Below are 26,474 nucleotides of genomic sequence, written 5' to 3' on the forward strand. Positions count from 1 at the left end.
TTTAATAGCTTTGGTCTTCCTGAAAGTGTTTTAAAGCCAACTAAATACTTTTGTAATAGCATAGCAAATAGTGCACAGCAAGGTTGCATGAACATCAATGTGATAATCAGATAATCTGTTTTAGATTTTGTTGGTTGAGTGGTAGATGTTGGCCAGAAAACAGGAAATGTCACCTTCAGACCTGATTATGTACATTATTGCTGTGAGCAAATTGCTTGGCCACTTTACAGCAAGGACTGTTCCTCAGAATGTACTTGATTGGCTGTGAAACACTTTCAGGTGGCATGAACTGAAAGGCACTGTAAAAATGCAAGTTCATTCGAGACTTCCTATACTCTTTTTCAAATAGTGCCATAGAAAATGTAGCATGGAGGGAAGATTTCAGTTTAGTATCACTACAATAAACAGTTATTTTGCAAGCCATAATTACTGCATCAGCCATGAGATGGGTCTTGAACCCACATTGTTTTAACCTACAGGCAAGCATGCTACCACAGACCAACACTGACAGCTATTTATAATAGCCTCAATAAATGAACAATGACTTGTGGCTTAGTTTTATGAATAGATTGTGATTTGTGTCATTCATTTTTTAAATTCTGCAACAGGCAAGATGGACTGAATTGCCTCTTTAATCATTTCTCATTCTATACTTGGGTACACTTCTGGATTAATCTCACTTCTTACTTACCTTTGGTTAACGTAACTGTAATTACCTAGGTTAGATATGTCACTGTTTTAAATATAATTATTATAGAGTTTCCTTCCAGTCCTGTTCAATCATGAAGACAGCAGGTGCCCATAAATGTTTCCCTTCTTCTTTAACTTCAGCTATGCACTATGATATCTGACAAAAGAGATTTGTTATTCTTAAATTCCATTACCTTTTTGCAATAAAAAATAACCAGAGAATGAGTTAATAGATCAGAAAATTAAAATGCATCTACTATGCTTTATTTGCTTCTTCCAATGCCATCTTCTTATGTGTTTTCCTCATAGCTGTGCAACATGAAAGGGGACCTAGGACATCAACAATAAGAAAACAGGTAGCCCTGTATTTTCGGGGGCACAAGGAAGTAAATGGAGGTGTTAATCCTTATCCAACAACTGCTTTACCTGGACCAGCTTTCTTCACTGCTGTCACCCAGTTAGAAACTCACAACATTGATCTCACTACGGGGTCTGATCGCCAGGCGTTGGTCGGTTTACCACAACCAACTCCAAAGGTAATTGATCATTTCCACCATTAAACACCAGCTGCTTTCCAATTACAACAAAACAAATCAATGATCAAGCAAAGAAATTGGTGCAGTTTGTCATTTGTACATCCATCAGTCAATGCAACCAAATGCTTTGAGGTAAGCCATGTGGCAATGCTCATACAGAATAGTTCTTCAGTGGTTTAGCCAACAATTGTGTTAGTTTAAAAGGGAATGTAGTTTTGTCTTAAATAGTAACAGATTCAGAACTGAGTCATTTGTTCTACCTATACATGACTAACACTTATGTTCTGCTTTGACTTAATTTGCAGTGAGTCGTGAGGTTAATATGTAATTAACAAACATTAACAATACTGACATATATACTGTATAGACAAAAACACACATACTAAACTTACATACTATATACGCATATGTAGAAACACACCACATGGGTACATACAATATTTGCATTCATAGACTTCCAAAACAATGCATGCATTCTTTATATATGCACTTGAGACCCATAGACATATCTCAACACACAGAATCTTGTGATACTTAGAGTCACAGAGTCATACAGCATGGAAATAGACACTTCGGTCCAACTTGTCGATATTGACCAAGTTTCCCAAACTAAACTAGTCCCATCTGCCTGCATTTGGCCCATATGCTTCGAAACCTAAATCAAAAGAACTGCAGATGGCTGAAAAGCAAAAACAAAAATAAATATTGCTGGAGAAGCTCAGCAGGTCTGGCAGCATCTGTGGAGAAACGTCAGTTAACATTTTGGGTTGAGCTTCCTCTAAACCTTTTCTTATTCATGTACCTGTCCAAATGTTTTTTAAATGCTGCACTTGTACCTGCATCTACCACTTAGTCCTGGCAGTTCATTCCACACATGAACCACCCTCTACGTGAAAAAGTTGCCCCTTGGCCCCTTTTAAATCTTTCTCCTCTCTCCTTAAAAATATGCCTCTGAGTTTTGAACTCACAGCCCTAGGGAAAAGATCTTTAACGTTCACCTTTCTATATCCTCATGATTTTATACAAAAGTCGATACAGATAAACACATTGATTGATGTAGATACCTATAGAGATACACAGGTACACAGAAACATGCACGCGTAAAGCTATGCAGTTATGTATACACATTGAGTGTACATATAAATTGCAGTAGCTACAGACACATACACATGAGCATGCATATACAACCCATACTTTACCACTGATAGCAAATCAGTGGCAACCACTATATAGTAGATTTGTCACTGCCTTCTTAATTTCCATTAATATTACACAGTAGTTTCTACTAATGAAGAGAGCCTTCTACAGAGCTTCTGACACCTGTCTGAACCCAGCAAATACTTGTGAATTTTCTTAACAAATCAGATTGAAAATTTGTTAATGAAAGCTATGGATTCTCAACCAGCAAGGTCAAATTGAATATCAAAACAAATGTAAAATCAGGTACAAAATAAAAAAGGAAAGCAGGGCTACAAAAGAAAAGTTAAAATAATCCAAAAATCAAAAGCTGAAGGAATGGGACTTCTTGGTGTCTGGAAGTTCTTTTTTGTGCTCGATGATTGTTAGTATTGGCATTAATTGAAATTTGTTGAATTATCAAAAAGTCTGAAGTGGACAAACCTAACTATGAACACTGTTCAGTTCATATGTATCAAGCAAGTACAATGAGGGCTATATAATTCACAACATTTGAGTGGGGAGACTGACAGTAGGAATGTAATTTTGACATTGTTTGCTGAAGTTTACCTATATCAGATAGCAACTTTCAGCTTTTAGCATTTAACCACAAAGTTGCTGTCAGATTTGCAAATATATAACAGAATTCTTACCCATAGTCACATAATATATATTCATATATACTCATACCCATGGCATAATGGCTAATACTATGTCAGAAGTTCATGGGTTCAAAGCCCCAATCCAGAAAACGTGGACACAAACATAGGCTTTTTCAACCAAAAATATGCCTTATTCATAAAATTTGTTGAAAAAAAGTCCAAAACCATTTCATTTTAAATATCACAATAAAATTTAACTATACCATATTTCACTCTGTTGTGTCCCACCGATCTTGTAATACCCATGATATTTACTGCATACATAATATGTCAAGCATACATCTGAGGGGGTTCCATACAGTTCCCAATCCTTTGTTGCATGTGGCAGAAAAGTCTTAGGTACCAATATTTCACTATCGAATCTTTGTGGCTGTTGTCCAAACTTTAGTACATCCTTCAGCACATAATCCTGAACCTTGAGATGAACCAGTTGTTGTATTTGGCTGTGGACAGCTCTTTGTACTGGAAGAACAGCATATTTCAGACAGGTGTAGATGATAGTCATAGACTTATAGAGTCATAATGGTGTACAGCACAGAGACAAACCCTTTGGTCCAACTCATCCATGCCAACCAGATATCCTAAATAAAGTTTGTGCCATTAACCAGCATTTGGCCCATATCACTCTAAACCCTTCCTACTCATAAACCCATCCAAGTGCCTTTTAAATGTTGTAATTGTACCAGCCTCCACCACTTCCTCTGGCAGCTCATTCCATGCATGCAAGACCCTCTGTGTGAAAATGTTGCCCCTTAGGTCCCTTTTATGTCTTCCCCCTCTCACCTTATACCCTCTAGTTTTAACTCTCCACGCTGGGGCAAAGACCTTGTCTATTTACCCTATCCATGCCCCTCACAATTTTATAAACCTCTGTAAGGTACCCCTTCAGCCTTCGACTCCAGAGAAAATAGCCTCACGTATTCAGCCTCTCCTTATAGCTCAAACTGTCCTGCCCTGGCAACATCTTTTCTGAACCCTTTCACAACATCCTTCCTAAAGCAGGGAGATCAGAATTGCACACAGTATTCAAAAAGTGACCGATACAACTAATATACAGATGCAACACAGCCTCCAAACTCCTATACTCAATGCACTGATCAATAAAGGCAAGCATACCAAACGCCACCTTCACTATCCTATCTACCTGCAATTCGACTTTCAAGGAATTACGCCCCTGTACGAAAAAGTCTCTTTGTTCAGCAATGCTCCCCAGGATCTTCCCATTAAGTGTATAAATCTTGCCCTGACTTGCCTTTCCATGATGCATCCCCTCACATTTATCTAAATTACTCTCCATCTGCCACTCCTGGACCTTTTGGCCATCCCATCAAGTTCCTGTTGTACTCTGAAGTAATCTTTTTTGCTATCCATTACACCTCTAATTTTGGTGTGATCTACAAACTTGCCAACCATACCTCCTATGTTCACATCCAACTCATTTATATAAATAATGAAAAGCAGTGGTGCCAGCACCGATCCTTGTGGCACACTGCTCCTGTAGAAGTAGTCGATGCTTGCCTTGTTGTACATCCCTAGGATCAGCACAGAATCTAATGTTACAGGACTGGTTGGGATGAGCTCTGACAGAAAAAAATAGACAGTGCCCCTTTCCAGACCTTCTTACCCTTCGAGGGTAACATGCAATGGATGTGAGACTTTCCATGTGCAGGATGAGACGGACTGGGTGTGCCCATCTTACCACCAGCCAGGCTATATCTCAGTGATTCTAATTTCTGTTGATGCTCCAGTGCAGTATTGAGCTCATGCCACACTGTCAGATGTAATGTTAATGTGGGGCTCTATTAGCCCTTTCAGGTGGATATAAACGACCCCATGTTATTCTGAAGAAAAGCGTGGGACGTAATCCCACTGTCCTGGCCAATAATCACCCCTCAAGCAGCATCACTCGAAGATATTTTCTGGTCAGTTACATTTTGCCGTGCCAGTTGTTGTGTTTCACAAGTGACAACACTTTAACCAGCACTGGTTGGCTGTAAAGCGCTTTGAGAGGTCTTGAGTTCATGAAAGGCGCCATATAAGTGCATGTCTTTTCTTTTTCATACCTACACATCGAGTGCATCTGGCAAACTGATATTGGTAGACGTTTGTTGTAATATAAGGACGATGGCAATAGTTTATACCAGTAAATGTCTTTTGTTGCTTGCTTTAGCTGGAGGGTGAACCCACGCTAACCCCATGTGAAAAGATTATCAGTTAACTAATCCGTCATCGGAATATGGAAGCGCGGCAGTTTTCTTTTCCCTTTGTGACGTTGTGCTGCCAACCATCTCCCATTGATTCGAGCACAATATACCTGACTACAGTAAAATGCTGATTGACTTCAGTGCAACACGATCCCATCAAGTGAAAATGATCCTAGTCAGCGGGGCCAAAAAATATAAACCACTTTAAATCCAACAATCCGGGGACATAGTGATATCAAAACTCCTTTTCTCAGATTCAAACCGCATTTGTACAGTTTTAAAAGAACACTCTAAGTTGTGTAAATATATAATTAGCTTTTTTTAAAAAAAAATCAGCTCGGGTTGTTGTCTGTTTGCAAAGTACTTGTATCGATTTATTTCAAATAGTTTGTGACGCAGCTATATATATCAACATGAATTTTGCTGCTTGTGTCCATGTTGCGTGTGTCGGAGGGTGGCGTCACTGGCTGGTTCCGAACGGTAGGGACAACACATGATGTATTTCAGCTCTGAGCATGCACCTCCCCTGAGGAAACTATGACCCACGCCACATACCAAATCCTGATTTCAAAGCTCACGAAACACTCCCGAGCCTAGGGGCTTTCTTGCCTCCGAAAAAAACAAGCATCTCCGATAAGACACGCATTGCATAGCAACCCAACAGCGGCCCATCACTGAACCTGGCTCAAAGGCAAGGTTTGCAATGTGCGCCGTAAACTGTGCAGTATGGATAAGGCTCAATTAAATATTTCAGAATGATCTATTTCATATTTCGGAACTTGTCACTTGGCTAAGGCATGCATGGCGTTCGGCTCTGTCAATTCTGCAAGGCGGGTTGGTTTTGCGGCCCTCTTGGGTTCCTCCTGATTGAAGCTAATGGACCGCTTGTTTTTGGCTCCGGCTTCACGCTCCAAATTTGCATCCAGTTGCCCTCTTGACAATCACGCTAACAACTTGTGTATGAGGCTTACAATAAATGTGCATTTCATAATTCATTAAAAAACACAATTTAATACAGAAAGTGCACGCGAGATATGGGTGGCTCAGTGGTTAGCACTGCTGCCACAAAGCGCTAGGGACCCAGGTTCGATCCCTGCCTTGGGATAAATGACTGCGTGGAGTTTGCAATTCTCCCCGTGGCTTCCACCCACAATCCAACGATGCGCAGGTTAGGTGAATTGGTCATGCTAAATTGCCCTTTGTCAGGGGTGAATATGCGCCTGGGTGTCTCCAGGGTGCCGGAGAGTCGGTATGGACTTGCTGGGCCGAAGGGCCTGTTTCCATACTGTAGGGAATCTAATCTAGCCTTTAAAAAAAATGGAAACGGCAATAAGATTGGCAAAGAATAAAAGTATCAGAGTGGAAACTAGCATAAAAGAGTGTTTCAATGTTTTCTTTTTAAAAAGAAAAATGTAAGCGGTAAGAGATCGGAGGAAGGACGGGATTAAGAAGGGAATTTTCTTGTGGCGGCAGAGTGCAGTGCTGCAGTACTAGTTGAATACATGGCATCTTGGAACCATAGAATCGTGGAGTGATACACATTCAAGGTCATTCAATCCACCAATCTCTTTTTTAGAACTGTTCAATTAGTCACATTTTTTTTGTGCTAGCCCTGTTAAAACAAACTTTTTCCAACAGTTTCCAAGTCCATCTGAAAGTTCTATTGAATCCACCCTCCAGCACTGCTTCCTAGATCAATAAGGTGCAGCCTGGGCATTCTGTTTTCATAATGCTTTTTTATTTACCTACAAATATGTAAACCCGTGTTTGGTTATCAACATTTCTGCCATTGGAAGAAAAGGAAACGGTACTCTATCAATGTTATTCATGATATTGAGTACATCTTTATAGAATCACGAAGATCTACAACATTAAAAAGACCCTTTGGCCCATCGCATCCGTCAATATCCCCGGGGAAACTTCTCTGTTCCATCGAGAACAGTCTCCGCCTCTCCAGTTTATCAAGTGAAATGAAACACTTCATTCCTCCACCCTTTGGTATTTTTCCCATTTCTAAGTAAAATTGAAAGATTGTACTTAGAGCCTTTATTCAATTTCCACTTTTGCTTCCCTTAGTAACCTAGGATGCCTTTGGGTCATGTTATATTTCTTTTTTAATGACTACCAATTTTTAAGTTTCTCCTCTTTATCTTGTTATGAGCCTCATACAAACCAACAGGACCACGAGGCAGAAGTAGGCCAATCAGCCCATTGAGTCTGCTCCACCATTCAATGACATCATGTCTGATCTGCTAATCCTCAGCTCCATGTTCCTGCCTTTTCCTCATAATCCTTGATTCCCTTACTGATTGAAGATCTGTCAATGCTCAGCCTTGAATATATTTAATGTTACAACATCAAAGGCCTCCGTGGGAAAGAATTCTACAGATTCGCAATCTTCCTAATCTCTGTTTTAAGATGTGTGGCCTATTATTTTGAGATGATGCCCTTTGATCCTACCCTCTCTCACAAGAGGAAACAATCTTTCTGCCTCTAACTTGTCAAGTCCTCTAAGATTCTTGCATGTTTCAATAAGGTTTCCTCTCACTCTTCTATATTTTAGTGAGTACAGGTTCAATCTACTCAACCTCTCCTCATAAGACAGTCCCTCCATACTTGGTATCAGCATAGCCAACCTTCTTTGGACTGCCTCCAATGCCAGTATATCTTTCCTTAGATAATGGCCTAAAACCTAGGTATCATGCATTAACTTTCTTCATCCAAGTCATCTATTATAAATGTAAGTAATTGTGGTCCCAGCACTGATCCCTCTGGCACCACTAGTTATAGGTTGCTAGTCTGAAAATGAATCCCCTTATCCCAATTTGCTATCTTTTAGTAGTTAGATAATCCACTATCCATACTACTTTCAATATAACGGCCCTTATGCTTTCTGAAAATCCAATTGTATTACATCAACTGCATCTCCTTAATTTATCCTGCTTCATACCTCCTCAAAGAATTCTAGCTAATTTGTCAGGCATGATATTCTCTTCATGAAGCCATGCTGAATCTGCTTGATCATAAGTAAATTGGCTATTGCCTTGCCAGGACATAGGGCTGCTCTGTCATTAGAGATAGAAAGATGACTAGTGGTGGTTTAACCTGAGGTTCACCACACCTTAAGTAAAAGGAAAGGCTGAGAAGGAGAGTCTTTCAGAGTTACCTCAGTCAGCGCAGGAATTGAATTCATGCATTACTCTGCATTGTACAGCAGCCATTCAGCCAACTGAGCTAACCAATCCCTTGCACATCTTGTAAATGTATCCAGGTGGGTGGATAAAGGGGATATTCAAAAATGTTGGCAGTCATCAAAGTAGAAAAGATACAGAGGCAATGACTGAAAAGGGTGACAATAGAAGATTGGGGTTCAGATCACAAGCTGTGCATCATCTGTGATACTAGCAGGTGCCAGAAAACTGAGAATGACAAATATTACCTTAATGGTCAAAAGCGAGGGTTAGCCCTGTAAATGCTGGGCCAATCAGACTTACGTCAGGTTAAACATACTTTTAAAATCAGGGATGCCATTGACCAGTACTTGGAAAAAATGGTTAATGGATGAAAGTCAGCACTGATTCGTTAAAGGTATATTGTCCTTAACTAACATAATTGAGTTCTTTACTGTATTGGAAAAGATTAATGAGGATAAATAGTGGATGTTGTGTTTATTGTTATACCTCATTGGGCAGCACACTGAAAGAACAGCCATCCATTCTTCTTCCATAGATCTGTGAGGATGTCTCCACTTCCTCATCAGAACTACATCTGTAATATAATAGCACTTTGGAACTTCAGCCTAAGCTTCAGTATGAACTGTCTATGCTAACTTATGTAAATCTGGATCGACTTCCTGAGTTTCAATTAATGAAGAAGCACCAAGCCATCCTTATTCTTAAATAGAGTTTCAGTGACTCTAATGGTTTGTCGCATTATTGTGTCCTCTGGTGATGAACTTTGTTTAGCCATTGCTCTGGTTACTATAAAATACCATAACCTGTTCTTGCAACCTCAGTTCTAAGGAAGAGTCATACCAGACTCAAAATGTTAACTCTGTTTCTCTCTCCACAGATGGTGCCAGCACTGCTGAGTGTCTCCAGCATTTCTGGTTTGTTTCAAATTTCCAGCATCCATAGTATTTGCTTTTATCTCTGTACTTGAAATTGCCCTATCTCTTAAGCCTCTCTTTTCCATGACTATAGATGAATCTATAACTTTCACTTCTGCTTTATTATTCCCCAGAAGAAAATCAACTTATGTTCTTAGCTACCCCATTAATACAACTCTTATCATCAAGTTAAACTCCAATATGACTTTGTACAATGGAATTGGGTATACTCTCCACTTTACCCATGCATTAGCACATTGGATTTCACTGAATTGTCTGGAAGGAAAACTTAATTCCTTCTCCAGCAAAGATTTTCATTAGCCAGTATTCCTTAGCATTATTAATGGGTTTGTATGTTTCTTTGAAGAAAACATGCTTTCCTTCAGTCAAAATCTCTTCATATCTCTCATCTACCCTGTGTACTTCTGCACTCACAGCAGTGTTAACCACAATCTTTTAGCTGTAGTCAAAGCTACAACCAGATCTGTGATATTTTTCCCTTTGCACTTCCTTTTAAAATTTACTCTTATAAACTCCATTAATTCACAGGGCCTTCCCTTGCAATCTCTGGCATTTTGAATGAAGGTGTCCTGCCTTGTCACAAAAGAAACACCTTAGCTTCCAATTTGCACCTCCACTCTCAGTACCTCGTCTTCTGATATGAGGAGACCTTGGGGCATTTCCAGTTATGTATTCTTTATCTTGGTTACTTGTTTTCCTTTCACTTTCCTATTCTCTATCCCTTTCACATTTTTGAGGTTGACAGAAAAATAGTTTTGCCTTATGAATAATGGTCAGCCATTACATAGAACATAGAATATAGAACATAGAAGAATAGAGCGCAGTACAGGCCCTTTGGCCCTCGATGTTGCGCCGATCCAAGCCCACCTAACCTACACTAGCCCACTATCCTCCATATGCCTATCCAATGCCCGCTTAAATGCCCATAAAGAGGGAGTGTCCACCACTGCTACTGGCAGGGCATTCCATGAACTCACGACTCGCTGAGTAAAGAACCTACCCCTAACATCTGTCCTATACCTACCACCCCTTAATTTAAAGCTATGCCCCCTCGTAATAGCTGACTCCATACGTGGAAAAAGGTTCTCACGGTCAACCCTATCTAAGCCCCTAATCATCTTGTATTTTTAATTTTTTTATTTATTTCTACTTCACAATGATAGGAAAAGCCGACATCGAAGGATCAAAAAGCGACATCGCTATGAACGCTTGGCCGCCACAAGCCAGTTATCCCTGTGGTAACTTTTCTGACACCTTCTGCTTAAAACCCAAAAGGTCAGAAGGATCGTGAGGCCACGCTTTCACGGTCTGTACTCTACTGAAAATCAAGATCAAGCGAGCTTTTGCCCTTCTGCTCCATGGGAGGTTTCTGTCCTCCCTGTGCTCACCTTAGGACACCTGCGTTACGGTGTGACAGGTGTACTGCCCCAGTCAAACTCCCCATCTGCCACTGTCCCCGGAGTGGGTCGCGCCCGGCCGCCTGGGCGCTTTCGACCATTATTGCTGCTTGTCTAGCAATTGCAGACCTTTTGTCTGCAATATGCATTCTTATTATGGAAAGTAATGAGTTTTTGTATTCCTTTAGGACAACAATCTGTCTAAGAGCTCCTTACATGATTTTGACTTCTAATGCTTATTTTAAATTATTTTGCTTAACCGTTTTGAGTTCAACCGTTTGCCTGGGCTTCCTTAAATTCTGGAACATTAATCTATTGCCTCAGGCACTTACTTATAGGCAGCCAATATGTTGTCTTTATAGTGTTATAAACCTCCTCTGACAGTGAAGCATAAATGTTCTGTGCTCTTCTTGACAACTGAGTCTGCATGAGCAGCATCCAGTCCCCTAATGCTAAAATCATTTTTTTTGCTATTTTCTCAGATAAAATAAAGAATGGCACCACATTATTTTCCTTAAAATTGGCCTGTGCAAACTTTAATTTTTCCTTACTGGACTTCAAATTATGACTCAGGTTCTTTGCATCAAGACTTGTATCAGCATTTAATGTCTTCTGTGTCAAAGACACCATTTTAAGCTAATAATCATATCCTCTTGTTTTCACTTTCTAATGTGGTTTTAACTAGGTTTTTTCATTTCAGTTCTTTCAATTCTATCTCCTTATCCTTATATTTTTCTTTATCTTCATCTGCCATCTCTATTTTCTTCATTCTCTCTTCATGCTCAACCTGTTTTGACCATAAATGTGTATCATACAATTCTGATGTTTCACTCCCCAGAATACTTGGTCTCTCTTGTATTGCTTCCAAGTGTTATGCCAGGCCTCAATTATCACTGAATTATCATCTGCCAGGCAATGTTTCGTCCAGTTTACCCATTTATTCATTCAACCTAAGTTTTGAAAGTTCCCTTAGACTGTCTGAGAAACCTCTATCACTTGTATGAATTTTTTTGCCATTATAGCGCCATGTCTTATGTGCAGCACAGTACTTAGTGTTTCCCTTAGCTGTTTTATTTCCAAGTGCCACGCCTATATCCTTATTGCCTTTGTTTCAAGTCAATCCAGGATGAGGTCCCAAACTTGGATCACCTCAGTGGGACTCCAACCTGGAAATAAAGCTCCATGGTTTCTGTACTCATTGCAAAAACTGAAGGTTTTATGAAAGGACACAAAATTCCCAATTTTATCAGTCTTTTAGACCCATGTTGACAGAAAACATGGAGTAGATTTCTGTACTTAATAAGGATGACTTTAGCAAATTAATGGATTCATACTATAGATAATTTGTTAATTTTAACTTTGAGATAGATAATGATTTATTAAGCAAAGGTATTGAGGGATATGGGCCAAAGACAAATGTAGGGAATTAGGCCAAAAATTAGCAATGAACTCATTGAATGGTGGAGCAAGTTCGAGGGACTGAATGGTCTATTCCTGTTCCGATATAAACAATTATGATCAGCTTATACTAGTTTCCATTAGTTAAAACTCTACTTCCTTACAAACGCCTACCCTTGCCCGCTCCACCAGCCAGCAACCCCCCCCCCCCCCCCCCCCCCCCCCCCCCCCCCCCCCCCCCCCACACACACACGACAAGACAAGAAATAAAAAGCATCAGTCTCAATGGCCTGATGACCATTCAATGGTCCCCATTTACAAAGTCCCTGAGATGGTTCTTTTGGCTTATAATGATGTGCTGTTCCTTGATTCTTCTTCTCCAGATACCTTCGCTTACTTGCAGAAGATAGTGGTGGATAATTCACACTTATGCAGTTGCTGGTTTACCAGTTAAAGCCACAGCTTACAGCAATGACAAGGTTAAAGTGACTTTACTGCAGAAAAAAGAGACAGCTACTGTGCTTGCAGAGATCCAATGTCTTCTCCAAATATTTACATTCTTATGCCGTTCAGAAATGTTTAAGTGAAAGCCAATCGCCTAATTGTTGGTAGGCAGGAAGCCTTTGCAACTGGTAACTGGTCGCTAGTTCTCAGACCAGTCTGAGATTTTTGCCAGCGAAATCATTATTAGCACATAGCCCCCAGCCATAGCCCTTCTGTACCTGAGCTTTCCCCCCACTACCTGCACGAATGGCATAACAGCACTTAGAACAAATGTCAAGTTATTTATTTTCAAAAGGTGCAGCAATGTTAGATTTTTAAAAGTTATTTTCCCATTTCAGCCCATCATCAAGGATACAAAAATTTTAAAAACGCAGCTCTCTTTAAAATATGAACTTTGAAATGACATTAGTATTAAAGTAAATAATAGACTTTTGAGTGTAAGGAAAGTCTGTGGGGTTAAAGGAAGTCTGTAGTATGAGTACATGGGGAGATGGTTAAAGAATGTAAAGCAGTGAGTGAATATGAGCAGTTGCTTTTTCAGACTGCAGTGTGTATGGTGCTGTTTCTAGCGGTGTGTACTCTAACCAATTCTCTTTTTCACCTGGAATTGTCTGCACAAGGCATAATTTCAAAGTTTGCAGATAATTAGAAGAAAATTAAGAAATGTAGTAAACCATAAAAATGATAGTAACAGACCAGGAGCATCAACATCTTTTAAAAATCGAGTTACTCTAAGGAAGGAGCCAGTATAGGTAAGTCAGCACAGGATGAGAGTTCGCGTCCAGGCAGTTTTAGTAGTTTCCACTTTCGAAACAAAAACTTGAGAAACAAACGGATGGCCATGCATATTGATGCAGTCCTTTCGGTGAGTACACTGCATCGCCAAGATGTTGTTCTGCTCGGTCAATTCTCTTCTGAACAGTAAAGTACATGACACTGTGAACTCTTCCGGCAGTACCCCCACGAGGTTAACGGCACACCAATGTACCTGTATGAAGTAGCGACCGAATCCGTCTGCGAATCCGCTGCCAGACTTCTCTTCATGAGTATCAAATGGGCCAAGAGTGTACCCGCGTTTTCCACACTCCCGTTCCCGGATCAGGTGAGTAGAATCGATTCTCACCACCGCCTCCCCTTCCACTCAGGTTAAACCGCAAACAGCTCCGGGTGAGGATAGAAACATGCAAAGGCGACAATCAAAAGGGACGGGAGCCTCAGCAGATTAACACTGAAATGCAGCTCCCAATGGAGGTGCTGCCGCACGATCATGAGGCGGGTTACTCTTAACGAAAGGCTTGCTTGTGGAGTGAGTGGGTGTCCTTTCTTCAGTAAGTTTGGGAAAGGTTCTTCTAGCCCAGAGGACATGCCCCTACCTCTGAGGGAGAAAGCCCGCCTTCAAATCCACCCACTCCAGAGATATCTCATACACGTTTGAATGAGTTAATTAAGAAAAAGTACAGCAGGTCAGGCAGCATCCCAGGATCAGGAAAGTCGACGTTTCGGGCAATCGCCCTTCATCATTCCTGATGAAGGGCTTTTGCCCGAAACGTCGATTTTCCTGCTCCTGGGATGCTGCCTGACCTGCTGTGCTTTTCCAGCATCACTCTAATCTAGACTCTGGTTTCCAGCACCTGCAGTCCTCACTTTTGCCTAATTAAGAAAAAGGACCACTGCTGGAGGTACAGTGGTGGGCGGCACGATGGCTCAGTGCTGCCTCACAACGCCAGGGATCCAGGTTCAATTCCAACTCTGTGTGGAGTTTGCACATGCTCCCCGTGTTTGCGTGGGTTTCCTCCGGGTGCTCCGGTTTCCTCCCACAGTCCAAAGATGTGCAAGTAGGTGAATTGGCCATGCTAAATTGCTCATAGTGTTAGGTGCATTAGTCAGAGGGAAATGGGTCTGGGTGGGTTAGTCTTCGGAGGGCCAGTGTGGACTGGTTCGGCCGAAGGGCCTGTGTCCACACTGTAGGGCATCTAATCATAAACGAGGTCAGAAGTCACACGACACTAAGTTATAGTCCAACAGATTCATCTGAAATCAAAGCTTTTGGAGCGCTGCCCCTTCCTCAGGTGTGGCTTCTGACTTTGTCCGCCCCAGCCAAACACCGGTACCTCGCCAATATAAACAAGGGGGAGGATTAGCAATGTCTAGTGTGGACATAAAATTCGGAGAAAGAAGTTTGATAAATGGTTTTAAGGGGGTAAAACCGGAATAGTAGACCAAAAGGTCCAGGTTCAAGTACCGCACACTCAGTCACGTATCTCCTGGAGTTACAGAGTCACAGAGATGTACAGCTTGGAAACAGACCCTTAGGTCCAACTCTTACATGCCGACCAGATATCCTAAATAAATCTAGTCCCATTTACCAGTATTTGGCCCATATCCCTCCAAACCCTTCCTATTCATATACCCATCCAGAAGCCTTTTAAATGCTTAATTGTACCAGCCTCCACCACTTCCTCTGGCAGCTCATTCCATACATGTACCACCCTCTGCGTGAAAAGTTGCCCCTCAGGTCATTTTTAAATCTTTCCACTCTCATCCTAAACCTATGGCCTCTAGTTTTGGACACCCCCACGCCGGGAGGAATACCTTGCCTATTTACCCTACCCATGCCCCTTATGATTTTATAAACCTCTATAAGGCCACCCCTCAACCTCAGATGATCCAGAGAAAACAGTCCCAGCCTATTCAGCCTCTCCCAATAACTCAAATCACCCAACCCTGGCAACTTCCTTGTAAATCTTTTCTGAACCCTTTCAAGTTTCACAACATCCTTCCTTTAGCAGAGAGGCCAGAATTGCACACAATATTCCAAAAGTGACCTAACCAATGTCCTGTACAGCCACAACACGACCTCCCAACTCTTATTCTCAATGCTCTGACCAATAAAGGCAAGCATACCAACACCTTCTTCTCTCCAACTATCTGCGACTCTACTTTCAAGGAGCTATGAATCTGCACTCCAAGGTCTCTTTGTTCAGCAACACTCCCCAGGACCTTACCATTAAGTGTATAAGTCCGGCTCCATCTGCCACTCCTCGGCCAATGGGCCATTTGATCAAGTTCCGTGCCTGAACAAGTTGATTTAAAATGTAAGTCTAAATCAGAATAGTTCACAGTAGAGGATTAAACTTTATGTTGAAAAGATGCATTCCAAGTTGGGATCTATTTTAAACCACCTCAGGATTCTACATCAGTTGTACCTGAAACCTACTCCTACGTCTTTTATGTGCTTTTTCTTTTTGTTTAGAGATTAAGAAGAACATAACTGCTTCCGATTTTACATGCACTTGCCTGGAGGTACCAAACCCATACCCTGTACCTCAGCATGGCAATATGACTAGCCTTAGCAGGTCGCTTTGCCTGAACAACATCACTCAGCCGCCACAGACTTCAGCAAACCCGCTAATTCAATTCCCACTTGGAAATGGGAAGGAATCGAACTAGGAAAGCTCTGCTACAAAAACCCCACAGCTAATATCCAAATCACTTTGACTCTGTGTGAATAGACTTTTAAGATGTTTAAAAGATAATCTGCCAACTCGTCCATATGCCAATCCTTTGTTTAAGCTCAAAACAGCATATTAAGTGATTTAATCTAAAACAAAGAACTGGGGGCGCTGGAGATCTGAAACAAAACTAGAAAGCGCTGGAGAAACTCAGCAGGTCTGGCAACATCTGAGAGGAGAGAAAAACAGAGGTAATGTTTCGCGAAGAGTAACTGGACTCGAAAGTTAACTTCTTTCCCCCTACAGATGCTGCCAGACCGCCTGAGATTCTCCAGCAATTTTTGGTTTTATTTAAGACCATACGACATAGGAGTGGAAGGAAGGCCATTTGGCACATCGATTCCACTCCGCCATTCAATCATGGCTTGATTTCATATGAAGTGATTTGTTTATTGTAAAAGAGCGAGATTTTTAAAAAAGCTAATTTCTGGATTCTGGGGCATGAGTGGTGAGTGACCTGAAGTCGATGTTTCCACTCTGTAGGATAATGAGCAGAAAGGACATGCAGAGGGCGGATCAGATCTGAGGTTCCAGACGGAATTTGCAAAGGTGCGAAAGGACAGGAAACTCAGGAATTCCGCAGAGACTGAGAATAATCTGGGATGTCAGGTTCACCACTGGGTAGTGGTGAAAATTACACAATGTCGAGAAAATCCTTTAAAATGTCCTTCCAGTTTGGTTGCTCCAAGCATTGTGTTATTAAGCTGCAAAATGAAAGCTGGTATTGTTGAAAATGAGTGCTCATTTTTGTCTCATTCTAGCTAATTCTTCTGGAAGATGCCTGGAGGGAACTTTTTGTTCTGGGAATAGCGCAGTGGGCTATTCCTATCGATTCGAGTACTTTACTAGCTGTATCTGGTAAGTGGCTTTTTTTAAAGATTCAAAGATAGCACTTATTTATCATTCTGGTAAATGTCACCTAAGCTAGTGAAAATGTCCGAAAATGTTCCATTGGCGTCGTTGGATATTCGATGTTATTTTATGCAGATCTTCCTCTACCAGGGACCATTGGCCTCACTGGCCCAATAATCTCCGTGTGTTTCAGTCTCTGTCCGCGTGACTGGGGCGGCACTGAGTCTTACATACAGTTCTCCATCGAGAGCACCACATCTATGTGGACTGCTCTAATAGGTTGTTGGCAGCTGTCATCCAGGAGAGAGAGAGGACTGCAGATGCTGGAGGTCAGTGTCGAAGAGTGTGGTGCTGGAAAAGCACTGCCGCTCAGGCAGCAACCGAGGAGCAGGAGAATCGACATTTCGGAGGGTTTATGCTCGAAACATCGATTCTCCTGCTCTTCGGATGCTGCTTGACCGGCTGTGCTTTTCCAGCACCACACTCTTCGGGAGCTGTTATCCACCGTGATTCACATGCAAAGCTGACCCTCACATCCCACCGTTTCCCAGGTGAGCGCTGATATGAGAGTTGCATCTGTAACCCCTTCCATCCCGCCCTCCCACCAGCTTCTGAAAATCCATGTCAGACCTCTGCTATCGGAGATGTGTTAGTAAAAGCGAAGCTCAGTCGGGAGACGCAGCATCCCACCTCCCTGCCCAAATCCGTCCCTCTCCCCGTCCCCGCTACCATCCCTTTCCTCCCTAGCCCCAGTCCCTCCCTTTATCGTTACACCCCTCTCCCACACCTACAACAGACATACCGTGTTAGAGCCAAACGCGTCACAAGACTAATTCTCCAGGTAATACAAACATTGCAAAATATTTCTTGTCAACATCTTTTACAACCTGGGATGGTACAGCCGGATGAAGTCGATTTGATAGCATCAGGCTGAAGGGCACCGCGCTCCCTGCCGCTTACTGTAACTCCGTGAAATCCTACATTCCGCAAAGCAATCCAGCCGCAGTACCTTGGTTTCAAAGAAAACACTGAAGCGACTGCGGCAGAAACGGTAACATTTAAGGATCAGTGACTTGGTCCATTTCCCTCGTCACTTTCTCTCTCTCTCTCTCTCTGTAGGGATGAACAGTGAGAACACGGACTCGCAGAAGTTGAACAAGATCATTGCAGAGATCCACGCCCTGCAGGAGGTGGTAGCGCGGTTCCGGCAGCTCCGGGTGGACGCCACCGAATTCGCCTGTTTGAAATGTATCGTGACTTTTAAAGCGGGTAAATCCACAGCCTGTTCTGGACTCGCGGTGCCAACGTCCTCGTTAAACCTCACCGCGAATTTGAGCTTCAGAGCCACGAATGGGATTGCAGAAGTGACCCGGTGTGAGGGCTGTGGGCTACCCTGGAAAGCTGAGACCTGTTAGCTCCTCTTTCAAAGCAGGGCAACACGTACTAAACTTCTACCCAGAACAAAACACCCTCAGATTTTCGAAACAAAACTGAGATCAGATATCCCAGTCTGACTTGCTTCTTTCCAATATTAACAAGTTGCGAAGTTTCAATTATCATAACGTTCTTCTCAAGTGGTCAGTTTTTACAAAAGATCGATACAATCACTCCACAAATAAAACTGCTGGAAGTGCACAAGCATTTAACATATTTAATGCTGTTAAGCCTTTAGATCGACTATTGCAGATTGTCACAGTGATTGCGATTTTTAACAATTTGGTTTTAACAATTTTTAACAACTTGGTAAGTTACTCATTTTGCGCTTATTCACGTGACTCTATAACAGCTCACTGACAGAAGGTCTGTTTTTTTCACTTTCGTTTCTTAGTTCCTACTCAGAGTGGCTCAGAACTTAGAAATTTCCGGAATGCTTCAGCAATCGCAGCATTGCAGGACGAAGCTCAGCTGACTTTGAACAGCTACATCCACACCAGGTAAAGGAGAGTAGGTTCCTAATAGGGTTGCAGCTAAGGCTGGAGGGAATCTGGGTGTCACAGGTTCGGCCAGCAGAATTGGTCATCCTTATTGTCCTGGTGAAGGTGGTAGTGAGCTGTCTTTTGAACCGCTGATGTATCTAGACCCACAGTGTGGTTAGGGAGGGGGTTCCAGCATTTTGACCCAGACACCACAAAGGAAGGGCAATATATTTCCAAGTCAGGATGATGTGTGGCTTGAGTGGGGAATATACAGGTGGCAGCATTTCCCACCTCCTGCCCTTATTTTTCCAGGTGGTAGAGGTCATAAATGGAAGGTGCCCTCAAAGGAGAGTGGGTGAGTGAATTGCAGTGCATCTTGTTGACAATACACACTGCTGACACTGTGTTTTGGTGGTGATAGGAGTGAATGTTAAAGGTGGGTCAGATGGGCTGTCAGTCAAATGGGTTGTTTTGTTCTAGATGATATTGAGCATTGTTGGAGCTGCACCATCCAGACAAGTAGACAGCATTCCAATAGAATAGTTGATATGTGCCTTGTAGATTATGCACAGGCTTTGGGAAGTCAGGACGTGAATTAATAGCTGCATAATTCCTAACCTCTGACCTGCTACCGAGTCCATAGTGACTTGCCCAGTTCTGTATCTAGTCAATGATAACTCCCACAGTGTTGATAGTGGGGATTTGGTGATGGTAATGCTATTGAATGTGAAGGAGTGATGGTTCAATTCTCTCTTGCTGGAAACGATCTTTGCCTGTCAGTTGTGAGACATGAATGTTACTTCCCATATATCAGCTGTTATGGACCAGTCTAACCCCCCTCAAAATATATTCAAAAGATAGCCTGGAGCCCAACTTTTTCTTATTTGTAAGGTGCAACTCGATTGACCAAACTACCAGGCTTGAAGAAAAATGCACTTTATTCTTACACTATTGTCAAAATACAAACAAAAGAAAGAAGAATTAGCATAACAGCTCTATTAAACAATTTGATGGAATAATAGATTACAGTATAGAACTCCTATACAGCGACTATTCTGATATAGTAATATCCCATAAACACACCCTTGGAAAAGGCAAATTCAGTAAAATAGATTGTCTCACATGCAATACTCCAATCCAAGAGGAAAGAATATCAAAAGAAATCTCTGAGAGAGAGAGAGAGAGAGAGAGAGGGAGAGAGAGAATGTAAATATTTTGCTGGAGCAGTGAGCAAGCTTCCAAACCCCAATAGCTACTGAAAGTTAAACTAAAATCCTGGTTCTCTGAAAGCTTGACACTATCCCTTCATGCAGCTTCTATTGTTCCAACTTCAAAAAAAAAATCCAAGGCCTGACAAGCTGTTCACTTTATTGGCTTGGAACAGACTGCCCATCACCTCTGTCTCAACTTTTCTGAATAAAAAAAAGGACAAAGCACCTCCCTCTTTAAAACAACTCAACTATCAATATAAAAGACTGCTTCATTTTAAAAAAAACTTTAGGCTATTAATACATTACAATACATGTACATTACATTGATTCTAAGCATGCAAACATTCAGTACTACAATCCATTTCAATCTGTTTCTTCCGCCACCAAGCACCCCTGTCTTCACTCATCAACACATCAACAATTATGTTCTCTCATCCTGCTCACGCGTATAATTTTCAAATTGAATGGTTGCACTAATAAGCTCCATTTAAATCATCTGGAATTTTCATTCTTAAAGTTTTCCAAAAACTTTAAGCAGTTATGATCAGTATACACAAGTGTCTCGGAAACATTACCAGCAACATAAATATTGAAATGTTGCAATGCTAACATCAAACACAAGTCCTCCTTTTCAGTTGTGGAATATTTCTGGTGATGAATACTCAGCTTTTTTGGAAAAATATCCAATAGGTCTTTCTATTCTCTTGTTACCTTCATGTAAAAGTGCAGCACCGACACCTACATGACCAGCATTGATAGCTACTTTGAATGGTTTTTTGTAGTTTGGTGTGGCTAACACCAAAGCAATAGTCAATACAACTTTCAGGTTGTTAAATGCCTTCTGACACTCTTCCATCCACTGAAATTCTTCAACAGATCAGTTGTGGAGCAACAGCACTACTAAATTTCAGTATTAATTTCTGATTTAAAAAACTCAGTCCCAGGAATCATATTATTTTCCTCTTCATCAATGGTATGGGAAACTCCACCTTTGTTTTACATCCCAAAGGGCCATTTGTCCATGTCCAAAAGCATGGACCAGGAGCATGACTTGGCTTTTGTGAACTCACTCTTAACCAGCTATATCACTGAGCCTCCTGAAGTCCATTGAATAATTCTGCTAGATGCTCCAAATGTTCCTTCCATGTGTGACTAAAAGCCTCCAGATCATCTATATACAACACACAATTGGGTAATCCTGAAATGACCTTATGCGTTAGTCTTTGAAATGTAGCTGGTGCATTCTTCATACCAAATAGCATGACTTTATTCTGGTAAAGTCCATTTTATGCCATGAAAGCCAAAACTTCCTTCACTGTTGTGGATAAAAGTACCTGCCAGTATCCTCTGAATTAGTCCAACTTTGAAATACAAGTAGCTTGTCCCATCTTCTCAATGCAGTCTTTCAAACATGGAACAGAATATGAGTCAGAATTTGCAACTGCATTGCCTTTACAACAGCCCACACATATTCATTGGGTACCATTTGGCTTTCATACCATTACAATAGGTGAGCTCCATTCACTGCAACACACTTCAATTATATTATCTTTGAACATGTTTTCAATCTCTTTTTTAATTTGTACCAACTTTACATGGTTAGGCCTATAAGGATGTTGCTTAATTGGAACAGCATTTCCTATATCTACATCAAATGTAATTAGATTAGCACTTCCCAGCTTATTCCCACAATCCCTATGTGATTGTAAAAACTATTTCGGGTCATTTTGATTTTTGTCTGGAAGGTAACTCAAATCTTTTTATCCCAATTTTTGAGAACTTTCTTAATGTCCAGTTTAATTTGAGGAGTGCCAAATTCAGAATCATCAGAACTTGGTTCTTTATTCTGTGTTGTAACTGGTAACATATTCTCCTATTGTGCTCCTTCCTTCAAAATACCTTTTGTATGCATTCACTTGACACACTCTATGAGATTTCTTTCAATCTGGCATTCTTATCAATTTCCTTTCAATTTGAAAAGGCCCAATAAACTTTTAAAGGTTCACCTATCACTGGGAGTATTCTGTGTTGTAACTGGTAACATATTCTCCTATTGTGCTCCTTCCCTGTCAAAATACCTTTTGTGTGCATTCACTTGACACACTCTATGAGATTTCTTTCTATCTGGCATTCTTATCAATTTCCTTTCAATTTGAAAAGGCCCAATAAACTTTTAAAGGTTCACCTATCACTGGGAGTAATACCTAACACGTTATCTCCACTAGCAAAATTGTAAATTTGTGATATTTTGTTTGTGCCCTGTTCCATTGCTACTTTTAAATGCTGTCGAGCCAAATCACCCATTCTATTTAAACCCTGTCTAAATTTTGACACATAGTCCAAATATGTAGTCTCTGACCTCTGATATGCTAATTTCTCCTTAATTAATTTCAGTGGTCCTCTCACCTTGTGCCCAAACATTAATTCAAATGACCTGAATTTGGTTGATTCATTAGGTGCATTCCTAATTACCAAAAGTACAAATGGGGAAATCTTTTATCCTAATCCTCTGGATAGCCTTGTCTATAAGCCCTCAATATAGTCTTTAAAGTGTGATGCCACCTTTTAATGTTCCCTGCAATTCTGGATGTTAGATGGTGGATTAGAATTGTTTTATTCCTAAGATACCTATAACTTCCTTAAATAATTTTGATGTACATTATGACCCTTGATCTGTATTTCTGTGGGCCGTCCATATCTTGAAAAGAATGTGAGCAATTCTTCTACAAACATTTTAGCTGTGTTCATCCTAAATTACCCACATGAGGAAACTTTTTTTTCTACATCTACTTTTTCAATCTCCTTTAGCATCGTATATGTGTCAATTAGTTTTTTTCCCTCTTTCTTCTAAATGTCAGAACATACAGGCTTAAACTTCTCAATCTCTCTTGACAAGACATGCTCCTCACCTCTGGAATCAATCTAGTGAACCTCCTCTGAACTGCCTCCAATGCAACTACATCCCTCCATTAGTAAGGGGACCAAAACTATATGTAATACTTCGGGTGTGGTCTCACTAATGCCTTGTACACTTCCTTCCTGCAACATTCCATTTGTATTCTGCATTAGCTGCTGCACCCTACATACTAGTTTTCTGCAATTCATGCATAAGGACACCCATATCCCTCTGCACCAAAGCACTCTGAAGTTTCTCTCCATTTGGATAAAAAGTTAACTTTCTATTCTTCAGACAAATGGATAACCTTACACTTATCCACATTAAACTCCATCTGCCAAAGTTTGGTCTATTCACCTATCCATATCCATGTGTAAGTGTCTTACTTCTTTCTTACAACTTCCTTTCCGACCTATTTTACTGTGAGCTGCAAATTTGGCTATAGCCCCTTCTATCCCTGTGTCCAAAGTCTTTAATATAGACCGACCCCTGCGGCATCGAGCCCAAGCTAATAAATTACCCCAACCCCAAGTGAACTTACCTTGTACATTAACCTTTTTGTGCAACACCTTCTCAAATCTCTTCTGGAAATCCAGATATATTGCATCTACAGGTTCCTATTATCCACTTTGCATGTGCTATCTTCAAAAGAACTCTATCTATTAGTCAAACATGATTCACCCTTTATGCTGATTCTGAAAGATTGTATTTCTAAACGTCTGTTTACTACTTTTTTACTATGGATTCTAACAGTTTTCCAATGACAGATATGAAACGAATTGTCGACAGATAACTGGTCTGTACCTTACTGCAAACTCCGCAAAAACAAATAAGAATAACACTATTATTTTTAACTTTATAATCCCCCTTTGGAGAAATTGATTTAATATTGCAGGCTCCCTCTAGCTTTTGTTTAACTTTTCAGTTACTCTGCAACAAGGTACTGGACAAGTTCTGGAGCCCAGATGTAGGAAGGGCAAGCAGGGAAATGGAATTAAAGCTCCAATCAAGTCAGGCATGATTTCACTGAACAACAGAGCAGGGTCGCTGGCTTAGCGCTGGGGCGGCACGGTGGCTTGCACTGCTGCCTTATAGCACCAGGGTCCCAGGTTCGATTCTAGCTCGGGCGACTGTCTGTGTCAAGTTTGCACATTTTGCGCGCGTCTCCTCCGGTTTTCTACAGGTCAGATGAATTTGTCTTCCTATGTTGCATTAGTCAGAAGGGGAATGGATCTGGGTGGGTTACTCTTCGGGAGGCTTGGTGTGGACTGGTTGAGCCAAATGGCCTGTTTCCGCGCTGTAGGGAATCTAATCATGTATCTGATGCTGTTAATACATGACTTCCTTCCCATCATATGGCCGAAAGCACCTTTAGCTTATTCTTCTTCCGGTTAGTCATGAGAGTTGCCATAGCCACGTGGGAAACTGTGGTCACAAACATGCGTTTTATAATCGCAAAGCGGGGTGAAGCATCAAAAATGGGATTAGAATGGTTCGGTGGCTATTTTTGTTCGGCGGGCAGATGATGGGCCGAATGGCTTTTATGTTGTACTGTATATCTCTATGACTCTATGACCAAACCTCCTGCGCAGGCCAGCCCAGTTGCATGGCCCTTCTTTCTGAAAGCATGGTACCTGGGGTGGTAATCTTCATGTTCAAGATGCTAACACGCCTCTCCTCTGTCTTTTCCAGATATCCAGCACAACCGTGCCGTTTTGGAAAGTTGCTTCTACTTCTGCCTGCTTTACGCTCGGTGAACCCCTCCACCATTGAAGAGGTGTTCTTCAAGAAAACCATTGGAAACGTCCCCATCACAAGACTCTTGTCAGACATGTACAAGTCCAGCGACATTTAACTGGAAAGCTGTTCATACAGATAACCAACTTCACCGGTACCATAAGTGAAACCTTCTTCGGCTTGTACTTGAGCTGGACTAACAGAACTCGCGGCCATTACTATCAAAACAAAACTTTCATAAACCTCCATAAACTGTGGCCGGGGATTGTTAATAACTGTGTAGCACTCCATTCGTATCTGAAAATTGCCTGTCATTTTAAAATTATTTCTGTTTGAACTTCGCCTTGATTAGTGAGTTCAGTCTTGGATGATTTATGTTACTTTCCCTTAAAAAAACACTGAATGTTTGGCACACTTGACATTTCAATGTGAGCGCGTTTTCCTATCGCTTGCGGTGAGCAAGATGTTAAAATCGGTCCCAGTTTATCTTGTGTTCGGCGACTAGTCGGTTAGTCGACCCGTTTGAGCTGAGTTTGGAGCTAGACGGAATTACAGTGTGGGGACTGTGGGTGCTTTCGATGTGGCAAACGCTTAATAGCTCCCTCATGACTTGTTTCCAATACACCACATGCTAAACCACCAAGTGGGTTTCATTACTGCGACCTCCTGCTAAGTTCTGTTCTGGTGAGTTCCATTCTGTAAGAAAGCAGCCGCTTAGTCAAAAATGTGAGAAGGTTCCTGCATGGTTGTCTGGTAGCGGTGTTTCCTAGTAGATCATTTTAATTTTTCCCCTTCTTTTAACATCTCAAAGACGCTTTACAGAAATGGGTGTGTGCTCGACACGTGTGCAAATTAGACCAACCGAATGGGAGGTGTGAACTGAAGGACCCTGCCCGCTGGTCGCTGTCCAGTGACTTAGTTCTGAAACCAGAAGGGGCGACAGTTCGAGAGATAAAGCCAACCCGCAGGCAAAGCTGGAGCTCAGGCCAGCAGTTCCCAGCCCAGATGGAAGGCCATTGGAGAATGTCCGACCTGTCACAGACTCGTTTAGAAGTGCCTTTCTTTATTTTCTTGAGGTATTTGGTGAATCTGCCCAGCGACAGTCGGTGGGAGAAGGACGATCCCACGTTCAACCAGGCCGTTCATCGGGAACGTTGTTTCATCTTTCAGCACGGGGGTCAGTGAAATAGCACTGACGAAATCAGCACTTGGACATACTCTCACGGAACGTATGTTGAGCCGTTCTGTTGTACAAGGATCAAATGTAATTGAGTTGTCAAAGCTAGGACTCTTGTAATTCATTTGAAATAGAGGTTAATTCTACAATTAAATATCGATGTTCAGAACTAGTAACGGATGTTCTGCTAAGTTATTGAAAGTACCAAGAACTCGGAGTCAGAAGACTGTTTTAGACTTCACGGTTCTGTTGCTATATTTTTTACATGTTTTTCTCGAGGCTCTAAGGGAATTTATTTTCACTAAATATTTAGTTGGAAACATCCAAGTTGCGACTTTAGTTCAGAACGAAACCCGTGAACTGCGCGTACAATTTGCTGAAATGAATCACAGGTTCTTTGCCCAGATCTTAGCTTCGTGCACGTCGATATACTCAGCACAAACACGGCTCAAAGCTGCTTCAGCAGTAACCTCATTG

The 26,474-nt window shown here is 41.4% G+C and overlaps 1 protein-coding gene across 2 annotated transcripts in view; it reads left to right on the top strand.

Annotated features, from left to right (window-relative positions):
* Positions 1 to 26,187, top strand: part of nr2e1 (nuclear receptor subfamily 2, group E, member 1) — a 37,565-nt gene extending 11,378 nt beyond the window's left edge. For both annotated transcript variants that reach the window (XM_043687081.1, XM_043687083.1), the window contains exons 4-9: positions 1,000 to 1,226; positions 13,652 to 13,798; positions 16,970 to 17,066; positions 18,180 to 18,329; positions 18,889 to 18,994; positions 24,776 to 26,187. In XM_043687081.1, coding sequence (XP_043543016.1) covers positions 1,000 to 1,226; positions 13,652 to 13,798; positions 16,970 to 17,066; positions 18,180 to 18,329; positions 18,889 to 18,994; positions 24,776 to 24,938 — 890 coding nt within the window. In that variant the 3' untranslated portion in view covers positions 24,939 to 26,187. The remainder of the gene's footprint in view (positions 1 to 999; positions 1,227 to 13,651; positions 13,799 to 16,969; positions 17,067 to 18,179; positions 18,330 to 18,888; positions 18,995 to 24,775) is intronic.
* The last annotated feature ends 287 nt before the right edge of the window (positions 26,188 to 26,474 follow it).

This window comes from Chiloscyllium plagiosum, chromosome 3 (genome assembly GCF_004010195.1).
Source record: "Chiloscyllium plagiosum isolate BGI_BamShark_2017 chromosome 3, ASM401019v2, whole genome shotgun sequence".
In the NCBI taxonomy this organism is placed as follows: Eukaryota; Metazoa; Chordata; class Chondrichthyes; order Orectolobiformes; family Hemiscylliidae; genus Chiloscyllium; species Chiloscyllium plagiosum.